Source organism: Nansenia antarctica (genome assembly GCF_963989245.1).
Source record: "Nansenia antarctica genome assembly, chromosome: 6".
Taxonomy (NCBI): domain Eukaryota; kingdom Metazoa; phylum Chordata; class Actinopteri; order Argentiniformes; family Microstomatidae; genus Nansenia; species Nansenia antarctica.
The window spans coordinates 37,127,960-37,142,686 of NC_137676.1; the positions used below are offsets into that span (position 1 = coordinate 37,127,960).

At 47.2% G+C, this 14,727-nt stretch overlaps 1 protein-coding gene across 1 annotated transcript in view; it reads right to left on the reverse strand.

Moving 5' to 3' along the window:
* The window catches only part of ccdc120a (coiled-coil domain containing 120a), a gene marked incomplete at both ends in the record, with an annotated part of 34,655 nt that overhangs the window by 1,513 nt on the left and 18,415 nt on the right, over window positions 1-14,727 (reverse strand). The window contains 8 exons of the mRNA XM_080534397.1: window positions 1,902-3,188; window positions 3,798-3,899; window positions 4,895-5,048; window positions 5,351-5,407; window positions 6,839-6,962; window positions 7,242-7,358; window positions 8,441-8,562; window positions 9,193-9,286. Of these exons, the coding sequence (XP_080390523.1) occupies window positions 1,902-3,188; window positions 3,798-3,899; window positions 4,895-5,048; window positions 5,351-5,407; window positions 6,839-6,962; window positions 7,242-7,358; window positions 8,441-8,562; window positions 9,193-9,286 (2,057 nt within the window). The remainder of the gene's footprint in view (window positions 1-1,901; window positions 3,189-3,797; window positions 3,900-4,894; window positions 5,049-5,350; window positions 5,408-6,838; window positions 6,963-7,241; window positions 7,359-8,440; window positions 8,563-9,192; window positions 9,287-14,727) is intronic.

Consider the following 14,727-nt stretch of genomic DNA (forward strand, 5'->3'; position numbering starts at 1 on the left):
TGGGAGCAGCTTGACCGTATGGTACGCAAGAAGTGCCCATCAAGCCAATCCAACTTGTGGGAGGTGCTTCAGGAAGCGTGGGGTGAAATTTCTTCAGATTACCTCAACAAATTAACAGCTAGAATGCCAAAGGTCTGCAATGCTGTAATTTGCTGCAAAGGGAGCATTCTTTGACGAAAGCAAAGTTTGAAGGACACAATTATTATTTCAAACCTTGTCAATGTCTTGACTATATTTTCTATTCATTTTGCAACTCATTTGATAAATAAAAGTGTGAGTTTTCATGGAAAACATGAAATTGTCTGGGTGACCCCAAACTTTTGAACGGTAGTGTACATACATACATACAGTACATACATACATGCAGTACATACATACAGTACATACATACATACAGTACATACATACAGTACATACATACAGTACATACAGTACATACAGTACATACATACAGTACATACATACAGTACATACAGTACATACAGTACACACATATACATACATACATACATACAGTACATACATATATACAGTACATACAGTACATACATACAGTACATACAATACATACATACAGTACATACATACATACATACATACATACGTACATACATACACACACACACATATATAAATACATACATACATGCAGTACATACAGTACATACATACAGTACATACAATACATACATACATACATACAGTACATACAGTACATACATACATACAGTACATACATACATACATACATACGTACATACATACACACACACACATATATAAATACATACATACATGCAGTACATACAGTACATACATACATACAGTACATACAGTACATACATACATACAGTACATACAGTACATACATACAGTACATACATACATACATACAGTACATACAATACATACATACATACGTACATACAGAACATACAGTACATACATACATACATACATACACACATATATAAATACATACATACATGCATACATACAGTACATACATACATACAGTACATACAATGCATACATACATACATACATACAGTACATACATACAGGACATACACACATACAGGACATACACACATACAGTACATACATACACACATACATACACACATACATACATACAGTACATACAGGACATACAGTACATACATACATACATACATACATACATACAGTACATACAGGACATACACACATACAGTACATGGAACACAGAGTCAGCGAACGGGGAGGGAGGGGGGTGGTGGGGACAGGGGAGGTGGTTAGGGGTAGGGGAGGCTGTATGCATATCAGGGGGGTGGCAGGGTTAGGGGAGATGGGTAGGGGTAGGGGAGGTTGTATGCGTGTCAAGGGGGGGGGGGGGGGGGGGCGGGGGCGCCGGGGGGGGGGAGATGGCTAGGGGTAGGGGAGGCTGTAGGCATGGGAGAACAGGTAGGTTTTGAGGTGGGATTTAAAAGTGAGAAGTGAGGGTGAGTCTCTGAGTGGTTGAGGGAGAGAGTTCCAGAGGCGGGGTGCAGCTCGTGAAAAGGCACGGTGACCGAAGCCTTTGAGTTTTGAGGGTGGGACAGTGAGGGGAACAATGGATGAGGATCGGAGGGTACGGGTAGGGCGGTGGGGGAGAAGGAGGTCAGTCAGGTAAGGGGGGGCCAGGCTATGGAGTGCTTTGTATGTGAGGATGAGGATTTTGAATTGGATGCGTTCTTTGATGGGGAGCCAGTGGAGAGAGTGGAGGACAGGAGTGATGTGGTCACGGGAGCGGGTGTTTGAAAGGAGGCGTGCAGCAGAGCATTACATTACAGTACATACAGTACGTACATACATACAGTACATACATACATAACAGTACATACAGGACATACACACATAGAGTACGTACACTCCCTCACCTGCCGTGGAGTGGGTGCCCATGGAAAGTAGCGGAGTGGGGCAGCTGAGAGGGGTAGTGGGCGTCGCCTCCCTGGAAGGACTGGGCCTGGTGTTGGAGCTGGTGAGAGTGTGAGCCATGCAGCGAGGCCGTGGTGCGTCTGCGGTTAATCCCGCCGTTCTCCAGACCCTTCCCTGAAGAGGAGGAGGAGGGAGCGGCCGTAGGGTGGCCCAGGGTGTTGCGGAGGTACCAGTCCCTCAGACCCTCCAGAGCCAGGGCCTTGTGCAGGCTCCGGGTGGGGTCGTCTGGGGTGGAGGCGTCAGGGTACTGGGGGGGTCTGTGGTGGTGGTGGTGGTTCTGGGGGGGCCCAGACCCGGGCCCAGGCTGCTCAGGCTGGTGCTGGTGGTGGGGGTAGTGGGGTGCGTTGGAGGAGGAGCTGGTGGAGTTAGGAGCGTTGTTGTTGCTGTTGTTGTGAGGAAGAGGAGGAGGAGGCGGCTCGGAGTAGGCCGAGAGCATGACGGCTTCCTGCTGGTGCTGCTGGAGCGGGATGAAGGGCCCGCAGGACTTGGTCCGGGTCACTTTCACCCTGCGGGGCTCGCCGGGCTTCCCCCGTAGCATCAGGGGGCTGCTGTAGGCCGGCGGACCCCCGGGGAGCTGCAGGGCTTGGGGCTGGGGGGGGAAGCCGTTGAAGTGTGGAGGAGGGGGCGGGAGAGGGCAGCCCTCGGCGGGCCAGGGCCTGGAGACCTTCCCGCTGCCATGGGACTGTTGTCTCTGGAGCTGTTGGTGTTGATGCTGCTGCTGCTGCTGCTGGACCTGCTGCATCTTCTGCTGCTTCCCCCACACGTAGTCCATCAGGATCTCGTTGTACCCCCCCCCTCCTCCTCCTCCGCCCCCACCACCTCCTCCCCGCCCCCTCATGGTTGTATGCATTCTGCCCGGCTCCGTGTGCCCGTTGAGCTGCCCCGCCCTCTCCGGACTCCCCCACTGGACCTGCCTCAGACGCCCGTCCGTCAGAGCCTCCGAGCTCTTGTAAGGTCCGCTCCTGGCGGGCATGCCGGCTCTCTGACCTCCACCTCCACCACCTCCACCACCACCCCCACCACCACCACCACCCCCGTCCTCGGAGGAGAGGGTGCGGTCCAGCAGGGCCTCAGAGCTGTTGCTGCGGCGGGTGCAGGCGCCGCTGTAGCCCTGCTGCTCGCAGGACCCTGAGGGCGGCCCGTCCTGAGGATGGAGAGGCGCCGCCTGGGGGACCTCGGGATTGTCTGACCACTGCTGCTTGGCAGCCGGTCCGCTGGAGACTTCTGACCTGGAGGGAGAGAGCACAGATAACCGTTTAATGTCCCATGCTAATCCATACAGCCAGATGCCTGTCTGTGCACTGATCTTATCGATGTTGACGATCGCTGACAGGATATTTCTGTTGTGTGAACATGGAAGACGATTAGCTCAAGCAAAAGTTACTACTGTATTAGCACCCATAAGATGATAGTGAGATATTTTCTTCTCAGGACAATAGTGTCTCTTCATTTGAGTTCATATGTGACACGGTCTGGTGAAAGGGGTAACGAGTCAAGGCAACCAATCAAAATGTTCAGACTTTTATATTGAAACACGGAAATACATTTCGACGTTGTTGAAAATCACAACACACTCGGTGAGTAATCCCCACTGCTACCTAGTTAACTATAACACATTGTTAGCAGGCTCACTAAACAAGCAGTGTTAGTTGACTAGCGAGCGTGTCATTGATTTTCAACAACGCTGAAATGTATTCAAATGTTTCGAAATAAAAGTCTGAACATTAAATCGGCTTGTTGTCGACTTGTTACCCCTTTCACCAGACCGTGTCACATATGATAGAACCAGACTTCTGCATGTCTGTCCGCGCTGTAAAGCTAACGTATTGAAATCTCACCTGATATGGACACTGGTTGGTCCGTTCCGAGACAGGAGAGGCGTGGCTGGCACACTCCTGCCCTCCAGGTTGGACACACTCCTGGGCAGAGTGCGACTTGGGCTGGAAACACACACACAGTCACTACATTAATACGCCATATAATAAATATGATTGTGAGTGAGATCACACGTTGCCTATATACTGTATATTACTTTTATACAGGCATTGTGGGATTGATTGCAATTAGTCTGACACTAACACTAACCCTACTGCTCATCCTTCACAATGTATGTCAGTGGGACAAAACTGAATAAATAACTGTTTTACTGAATACACGTTTGTATTTATGAATGTGGTAATGGGCCATACTCCGAACTGTAGCAGTAGAGATGTACTAATACACTATATGGACAAAAGTATGTGGACAGAATTATCGTCTGGGGCTGTTTTCATGGTTTGGGGAAGGCCCCTTAGTTCCAGTGAAGGGACATTTTTAATGCTCCAGCATACAATGCGATTCTAGAGAATTGTATGCTTCCAACTTTGTGGCAACCGTTTGGGGAAGGCCCTTTCCTGTTTCAGCGTGACAATGCCGCCATACACAAAGTGAGGTCCATAATGACATGGTTTGCAGAGTTTGGTCTGGCTTGGTCTGAACTTGACCGGCCTGCACACAGAGCTCCGACCTCAACCTCATCGAACACCTTTGGGATGAATTGGAACACCGACTGCGAGCCAGGCCTTCTCGCCCAACATCAGTGACCGACCTCAGTAATGCTCATGTGGCTGAATGGGAACAAATCCCTGCAACCATATTCTAAAACCTAGTAGGAAGTCTTCCCAGAAGAGTCGAGGCTGTTATAGCAGCAAAGGGGGGACCACTTCCATATTAATACCCATGGTTTTGGAATGAGAAGTTCAACAAGCACATATGGGTGTGATGTTTGGGTGTCCCAATAGTTTTGTCCATATAGTGTATGTTAGAGACTGTTAGGGTTAGGGTTAGGGTTTACCCTAAGCACTCTACAGGGTCAAACTGAGTGTTCTAGATACAGGTACAGCTACAGCTATGGGTACAGATAACGGTAAAGGTACAGGTACGGATACAGTACTACCTGGCAGAGCTGGCCAGGGAGTTGCGTCGCGTCCTCATCTCATAGTAGATCTCCACCGGGGAGAGTTTCCTACACAGCCTGCTGTCTGGGCTCCCCGGGGCCAGCCGGGGGCGGGAAGGGGACAGGCAGTCAGGGGCCCCGCCCGACGACTCATCTAGGAGGAGAGGAAAGAGAGGGAGAGAGAAAGAGAGGGAGAGAGAAAGAGAGGGAGAGAGAAAGAGAGAGAGAGGGAGAGAGAAAGAAAGAGAGGGAGAGAGAGAGAAAGAGACCATGAGAGATTAGGAAAGGGAGGGGGTGGGGGGTATGTAAAAAAAGAGACAATGGGGAAGATAATTGTGATAAGTGACTGTAAACATTGACTCCACTTTGTTGTACTTGGCATGAGCTTCTTCTTTGCCATTGTCTTACCATTGTCATGGCCTGTAGAGTCAGACATGGAGCTGCTCTCAGACTTACCATTGTCATGGCCTGTAGAGTCAGACATGGAGCTGCTCTCAGACTTCACTGTGTCGTCTGTGGAGTAACACACACAAACAAGAGGTTACATTGATGATCTCATCTACTATTTCAATGGATAGGGTTTATTCACTTAGGTCTGAACACTGGCTTAAGATACAGATTATAACTCAGGCTTTCTTAAAGACCATGTATTGACCTCTGCTGTGCAGATATACCCGACATTCGTGTGGATCTCATGTTTCAAGCCCAAGGATTTGGCCCTCATTGTATTCAAAGAGGTATGCTAGTGTTTGCTCTACACAGGTGATTCTGCGGGGGGAGAGACGTGTGTGTGTGTGTGTGAGTGTGTGAGTGTGACTGTTTGTCTATGTGTCTGTGTGTGTGTGTGTGTGTGACTGTGTGTGTGTGTCTGTGTGTGTGTGTCTGTGTGTGTGTGTGTGTCTGTGTGTGTGTGTGTGTGTGTGTGTGTGTGAGTGTGTGTGTGTGTGTATGTGTGTGTGTGTCTGTGTGTGTGTGTGTGTGTGTGTGAGTGTGACTGTGTGTCTGTGTGTTAATTTCCCTGGTGATTCTGGTGAGAACGAGGTGTGTGTGTGTGTGTGTGTGTGTTCCTTTCCCTGGTGATTCTGCTGAGAGGGAGAGCTGCCTCAGCTCCAGGGATAATGATAGGAAGGGACCCCTCTGTTCCTGACTTCCGCCCCTCCGCTCCCTCACAATACCCTGCCCTGCACGCTGCCCCGCTCCTCTCTCCAAGGATGACGCTTTTCCACAGAGGGAAGAGGAACCTGCCTTCCTAATGAACTCCACAACCCCTTTCGCAGCACTAAACACACACACGCACACACACATGAGCCACACGCGGTGAGTTCCCACGGTGTCGGCCGATGTCATAATCACCTGACTGAGCTGTTTTTAACGACCGTCTGAGCTACCTGGCTCCTGGTTAATAGACGCTTGGCATAAGTACAGTACACACCATAAAGACTAGTCTCCCCGGTGTGTGTGTCTCCATAACGATAACAACAAGTGTTCTATGAGATCAGTGTCAAATGTGACACAGTCCGATCATTTGGTCCTCATGTCGGGATCTGATGTAATGATCAGACTTTTTCTTTTCGAAAAATGTGAAAACATTTTCCGTGTTGTTGAAAATCGATGACACACTCGCTAGTCGACTAACACAGCTTGTTCTGTGAGCCTGCTAACAATGTAAAGTAGTGTTATAGTTAACGAGGTAGCAGTGGGGATTACTCACCCAATCAATAGCGTTGCAGTATTTTTGGCTTGGCTAGCGAGTTTGTGTTGTTGATTCTCAACAACGTTGAAACGTACTTCCGTGTTTCAAAAGAAAAAGTCAGAAACATTTTGAATGGTTGCCGACATGCGGACCAAAATGATCAGACTGGGTCACAAATGGTGACACCTGAATAAGAGCTAGTTATACAGAGGCAGATGAGGCCCCTATCTGACAGGATAGTGATGGGTCACCTGTGTGGCAGCCTCTGTGGACGGTCCTCTTCCCGTGCGGGGGGTGCTGCTCTGAGTCCACGTGCCTGCGCAGGGCGCTGCTGAACAGGGTCTTCTTAGGCTTACGCTGAGAGACCTCCTCATCCTAGACAACAACACAACGTCATCATGGAGGAAGAAGAGACGCAGGCACACACATAGACACACACATACATAGACAGACACACACAAAGACACACACATAGACAGACACACACACACACACAAATACACACACATAGACACACACAGACACACACACACACACACACACACACACACACAGAGACACACACACACACACACAGACACACACACACACACACACACACAGACACACACACACACACACACACACACACTCCACATTGTCTGCAGTGTTTACCTCTCCTTTCAGAGTATTCTTGGGACCATGTCGGGACGAACCAACTCTTCTCCTCACGTAGGGGCGTCTCTCCCCAGACTCCAGAGGGAAGTCATTGGGAACCTCTCCTGTCAGCTCCTGTGTGGAGGAGAATCGAAACACCATACAAAAACACTTTATTAATAATAATAATAATAATAATAATAATACATTTTATTCATGGGCGCCTTTCAAGGCTCTCAAGGACACCTTACAAGACAGTTTAAAACCACATATCAAAACATTAAAATCAACAAAGCAAAATGAGATAAAAACAGCAAAATCAGATATAACAACAAACAAAATACATGAGATCAAACCAAGTAAGCCATTGTGAAAAGGTGTGTTTTAAGAAAGGATTTGAAAGTGGTGGGAGTGTCAATATTGCGTAAGTTGGGTGGCAGAGAGTTCCAGAGGCGGGGAGCAGAGCGGCTGAAGGCTCTAGACCCCATAGTAGTTAGGCGGGCAGAAGGGATGACAAGTTGGTTGGCAGAGGAGGATCTGAGACTACGGATCTGAGACTACTTTAGTCCTTTAGCCTGTGCAGTCTGTCATGTGAACGCACGATTCATGACGTGATACTACCTCTCATCCAAACACCCAATGCTTTCACTTTCACAATTTCCCAAAAAACGGTGTGGTGACACTGCCCTAAGGCCTGTGAAGCGTTCACCCAGGCTGTGCGCTGCGTGGGCGCAGCCTGCTACGACAGGGAACATACAGTGCTGTGTCAGACGTCTGCACTGCCACAGGTTGGTGCTGAGCAGCCAGGGGGCAGCAGGTCTTGGCAAGGCCAGAGTATTACTCTCTCTCTCTCAGTGGGCTCAGGGCTGCTACCGGGAGAGTAGTGTCACTCTTTCAGGGCTAAGGGCACTCACACACACACACACACACACACACACACACACACACACACTCATGCACACACGTATGGACTCATGCACGCACGCACGCATCACTCTGTCAGAGCTTACGGCTCTTACACGCACGCACGCATGCATGCATGTGTCACTCTGTCAGGGCTATGGGCTCTCATGCACACGCACACATGCACGCACTCACACACACACATTCTCTGTTAGGGCTTGGGCCAGACTGTGAGGGGGGCCAGACTGTGAGGGGGGCCAGACTGTGAGGGGGGGGGGGTGAAGCAGTAGTAGTGAGGAGAGACAGTGACTGACCGCCTCCTGCAGACACACACGCCTGAGCTCGGCCAGACGGGTGTTCAGCAGACTCTGCAGGCTGCGCCTCCTCTCCTGCAGCTCCGTCATGCGCTCCACCCGCTGCTTACCATCCTGCAGATCTGGAGGGGGAGGCACACACACACACACAGGAACACACACAGACACAGATAGATACAGACACACAAACACACAAACACAAGAGCACACACACAAACATTTTAGTATCTTTATTTGCGATCACATTTTACAATAAAATTCTTGAACACAAACATTAGTAGCTGCATCAGCATAGGACACTCGGTTGCTCAATGTGTTTCAGTGTGAGTCTAAGGGTACAGGTAACACCTCCTCCTCCATATGTGCCGGCTGCCAATTATTGCAGATATTGAGCAGAATTTTGCCAGGGCCTTCACACACTCACACACACACACACACACACACACACAAACACACACACACACACACACACACACACACCCACACACATATACACATATACACGCAGCAAGATAAGACATGCTGCACAGTCTCCATCATATACATATAACACCAGGTGACAACTGTACACCCAACGGAGGACAGCATTTTCTTTCTAAATGGAATGCTGGGTTAGGCTATAGGGTTTGATAGGGACAAGCCGAGGCAGAAACACATGCACGCGCATGTGACACACTGATATCATCCTATAAGATGAAATCCACGGCCATCCAATCACAATCGTTGAACGAGGTACATGTGTGGTTTCTCACCAGGAGCTGAGATCAGGTGACCTTTGACCTCCATGTCATGTGTCTCCCATGTGCCCCGGCTGCTGCCTTCACTGCTCGACAGACGCCCGCTCACCTACACACGGAGGGAAGGAGCCCGAGAACAACACACACATCAGCGTGGACCCGTGACATCCCAATTCCTGACCCCTCCCCCCCCTCCAGTGTGTACTCGCTCTCTCCCTCTGAAGGGTTTGAAATAGAATGGACTGGTGTGATAGGGTTGAAAAAACTCCTTCAAACCTACACCCATCTAATCCCATGTTTTTAAATCCATGTGAGGGAGTGAACACTTTGGGAGAAGTGTTTGGTTGACGGTACGGTTTGAGGAGAAAAAGACTCTGGGTCAGAGGCCTCCCAGTTGTCGTGGTAAGTGCTGCAGTAGTTTGGGCTTGTGACCATTCACTGCAATCAAACGTCTTTTATGTTCTACCAAATTCGTGAGCTTAGAATTATACGGTTCTATCTCCGTTTAGGGTAGTTCAGAGATATTGAGCGTCAACGTTTTTACATTCCATTATGTTTTGTGAGATGGAACCTTTGTATTTTATTAATTACTAACTCAAACATTTCAACATTTAAAAGAATAACACCACACAGGCATTAATAAACACCTAATGGATCAGATTATGTAAAAAAACTAAATTCTGACAAAAATGGAGATAGAACCTTGTGATTCTAAAGTCACAAATTATTGATGAAGTCTAAAAACTGTTCTCCATTACACACACATTTCACCAGACCATGGCTGCCTGCCCCCGATTAAACATCTCAATACCTGATGAAATTTGGGGTAGTGGGGTAGTGGTGGTCTAGTGGATAGTGAGTTGGACTTGTGATCGGAAGGTTGTGAGTTCAAATCCTGCCTGAAACCACACCACTACTAGTGTGCCCTTGAGTAAGGCACTTAGCCCTCAATTACTCCAGGGGGAATGTCCCTGTAATTCGTAATTGTAAATCGCTTTGGATTAAAAGCGTCTGCTAAATGGCAAAATTAATTAATTAAAATTATGAAATATCAAAGGACATTTATGCTTTCCTCTAAAATCAAGTTATGTTGTTTAAGCTCTGAGGCACTGAAAGCCTGTGCTGAACCGTTGCTACATAAAACTTGAAACATGTTATAGACAGCACTCGAGTTGAGGGGGGATGGCATCCCCCCTGAAATAAAAACGGTCAAAATCATCCCCCTTCTAAAACTGCCATCCCTCCTTTCCATCCCTTATGTCATTTTATCAATGAACGTGGTATTACTGCTATTTCAACATTTCATTTAGCGCATATTGAGTAAAATACTGTGAGCGAGGGGGCACGCACACATGCAATGACATTTTTACCAAGTCACTGACGCTGTGGGGATGCTAAAATTGGCCCCATATGATAAAATCCACCATCCCCCCTGATTTTCTTTTACAACTTGAGTACTGGTTATAGATATTGTCATATTGTTTGTCTAAAATGTGTATTCCCACCCATTAACTAACTCCTGGTGACGTGACTGGTGTGAGGACAGTATGGTTTGAGGAGAAAATGACTATAGGTCTGTGGCTTGATGTCTCACCTTACAGTTGTATTCATAAGTGCTGCAGTAGTTTGGGTTTGTGGCCATTCAACGCAATCTGCTGACTGGCCTGGATTCACAACGATGCAGTACTCCACGCAGCCTGGTGGGGGAGCCACTCAACACTCTTCAAAGACAGAGGCCTGAAACAACAACAACAAGACAGCATGAGATGATATACTACCACTGGATGGACTGCATAGGGAGGGCTGCATTGAAGGATAGCATTTGAGAAATGAGAGAAGGGTTAAGACATCCACAACATATGTAAAAACAACAGCAAAGAGTAGTTATAAATCTGAGTTTTATGGCAAGAAGTGGAGTGTTGTTATAAAACATAGAAGAAGTGAAGAACAGCACAAACATGTCTGAACCCTACAGTCAAAACAACCCTGCTCTCTGATCTTGATACAAGGGATAAGCTGTGCTATCACAACGGCTGGTTTCACTGTGCACCAAGCATTCCCCAGACCTTTACACACACACACACACACACACACACACACACACGGACACGGACTCACAGACACAGACACAGACACAGACACAGACACAGACTCACACTCACACACAGACACAGACACAGACACAGACACAGACACAGACACAGACACAGACACAGACACAGACACAGACACAGACACAGACACTCACACTCACACTCACACTCACACTCACACTCACACTCACACTCACACTCACACTCACACTCACACTCACACTCACACACACACACACACACACACACACACACACTCACACACACACACACACACACACACACACACACACAAACACACACCTCTCTCTCTAGATGTCCCTGGGATAACTGGGAACAGGAAGACCTGAGAGAGGGGGAGGAAATGGCTCAGAGAGAGGGAAGTCCAGGCGGGAAACAGGACTGGGAGGCTCTCACAGTCGGACTGCAGAACATAATAACACACAGACCAAACACTAAACCAGACAATCGGTGTAAGGACTTAGGAAATAAATGTCTCCCTGTGATCTATCATAATATAATACAAGACTAGGACCGTACACAACGAGACTAAACAGCCCTTCTGTGTGTTGTTTTACGGCCTTTAAACAACTGTTTAACCCACTCACCCACATCCTGCAAAACAACTATCCCGAAATCCCACAAGTTCCACTAAACACACAGGGTTGCAGCTTTCTACACCCGAGACATTTTTCATTTCTCCTGGTCATCCCTGACTTAGCACAAAAACAATCATTATCCCTGTCATGTCTGGTTCCTGTTAGGGTTTGACAGGTCTTACTAATCCTCCAAAAAATAAAATATGCTGAGGGAGAAGCCTCTCTAAAAAACAATTAAGGTCTGTGGCTAACCTCTCATTTGATCACCACACAACACAATAAACCCCAGAGAAAACAAGCAGAGAGCCTGCGACAACAGCTGTTGTGTCTTAAGGTTAGTCTCTCACGGTGAAAGAACAATAACAACAATAGAAGAAAGAGCAATGTAATGACGATCTATCAAAAAGAGAGGGAAAATAGAAAGGAAATACTGTATTAATGATATGCTAGAGAGAGAGAGAGAGAGAGAGAAAGGGAAAGAAGCAACAATAGTAAAGATCAGGGCATAACGATGATCATGATGATGATCTACATGACAGGAAGTGTGTGTTAGTACCTCACACAGGGGTCAGGCGGAGGTAGAAGAGAGGAAAGTGAGTGAGTTGACAGATGAAGGCACAAATGCTCCACACATGGTGGTGGGTTGAGAAGGTGTTGTATTTCAGGGACTATAAGGCTATACGGCCGCCGCTAGGGAGGCAATGACTACGTTCCCGTTCTGGGCAGGTTCCCTTCAGGGACGCGGTGTGTCTGTTATTTAAAACTTCATTCACACATAAGAGCTTTCCCATTAAATTCCATGGAATTTACCTGGTAAGGGGCATGTGTGAACGGAAATCTGCTCAGGCAATTTCCCTGGTCAAGAAAAGACCTTGTGTAATTCCATTGAAAATGCACATGAACATTGCCTGGTCCGGCACAAGGGTTACGCATGTCTGACGCAATGTTTCACGTTTTCACTGAAAGTCGTACAGGTTAGTTAAGTGTAAACATTTTTGTTTGTGAGTTACTATCATGTTTAGGTTTGACTAAACCTAATGAACGGCGAAAATCACTGGCAGTCCCGGGTTGGGATTTCATGTAAATTACAGGGAACTATGTCTGTAAAGGGCTTAAATTACTATTAATCATTGTGTTCAGTGCCTCTTGCAGTCAATGTGGGACAACATTGCTTTTAATTAAAATCACCAAGCTGCGATAAACTATGGTAAGAGGAATGTACATCTCATTAAAGCTTTCACCTTTGTTCACATCATTATACGGCATTATACTGTACATTATACAACAGTTAGTTCCGACCAAGTAATTTGATTGGACAAGAGGCATTCCATGAGTGCTGATATACAGTAGGCTATAACAGCACTGGGACTTTTAACTATATGTACCGGTATCACTCCGCCGCACAGATGTTCTACTAAATGACCGTTAATTAGACTACATGTTTGTGTTCAGGTTACTAGGCAACAGTCCATTTGAAGTTCAGTTGCGGAACTATTTTTTGGTTATTTTTCTGATTAAATAAACAAACAAAGCATAATCTGTTGTCACTTATTACTGTTAACTAATAAATCGCGCTGTAGAACTGTTGTATAAAAGCAATATCACACTCGAGGTTGTGCTGTTATACTGAATATCATGATTATAATATGATCGTCTTCTGTACTCGGCCTGCGGCCTCGTACCTACGACCGAATCACAGCCGTGCTGATATTCAGTATAACACACTCCCTCTCGTGTGATATTGCTTAATTCAACTGTCAAAATGCTCAGCAACTAGGTTGACATTTTTGAATGTGCTGATTCTGTGTTGTGGAATCACATACTTGGGTGTGAAATGATGGAATATGAGCCACAATGACTAGCTCAACAGACAGACAGATAGTCAGACGGACAGACAGACAGACAGACATGCAGCTAGTCAGACAAACAAACAGGCATGCAGACAGACAGACAGACAGTCAGACAAACAGACAGGCAGGCAGACAGACAGACAGGCATGCAGACAGACAGACACACAGACAGACACACAGACAGGCAGAGACAAAGACAGAGACAGAGAGAGACTGAAACAGACAGACAGACAGACAGAGACAGACAGACAGACAGACAGACAGAGACAGACAGACAGACAGACAGACAGACAGACAGACAGAGACAGAGACAGAGACAGAGACTGAAACAGACAGACAGACAGACAGACAGAGACAGAGACAGAGAGACTGAAACAGACAGACAGACAGACAGACAGAGACACAGACACAGACACAGACACAGACACAGACAGACAGACAGGCATGCAGACAGACAGACAGACAGACATAATGTCATAAAGAGTCATCCCAAACAGCCACACTGAACCAAATGGCATGACAAATGGCCTCCACTCCTCCCTCTCTCCCCTCTGCTCCCCTGGCATTCCAGTGTCCTCGCTCACATGTCAGAGCCTGCAACCCAGCCCTCCACATGATCCCACACTGAGGCCAAGCCTGTCCACTCCTCTGCTTTTGGTTTTTACACCCAAATCCACAGACCCTGTTTAACTCATTTATGTGTTTCCAGTTTTTAATCTGTTTTGCTGGTGGTAAAACGTATCATATATATGTATATTATTTACACATCATCACATGATTGAGTCTATGTGATAATGCTTGTCCAACAAACTTTGATTTGACCTCAGCACAAGCACTGGAAACGCCAGTCTTACAGTCATACTGTATCAATACAAAAATCTATTTCAGCCGTGCAGGCGGGACAGACTAACACTTGGAATCTTCCACCCTGCCCTGCAACAATAAAGTGGGGACTCAGCAGATTTGGTGCCCTGGACCAGGCGCGGCCTGGCTGGTCCCACGGGGCTT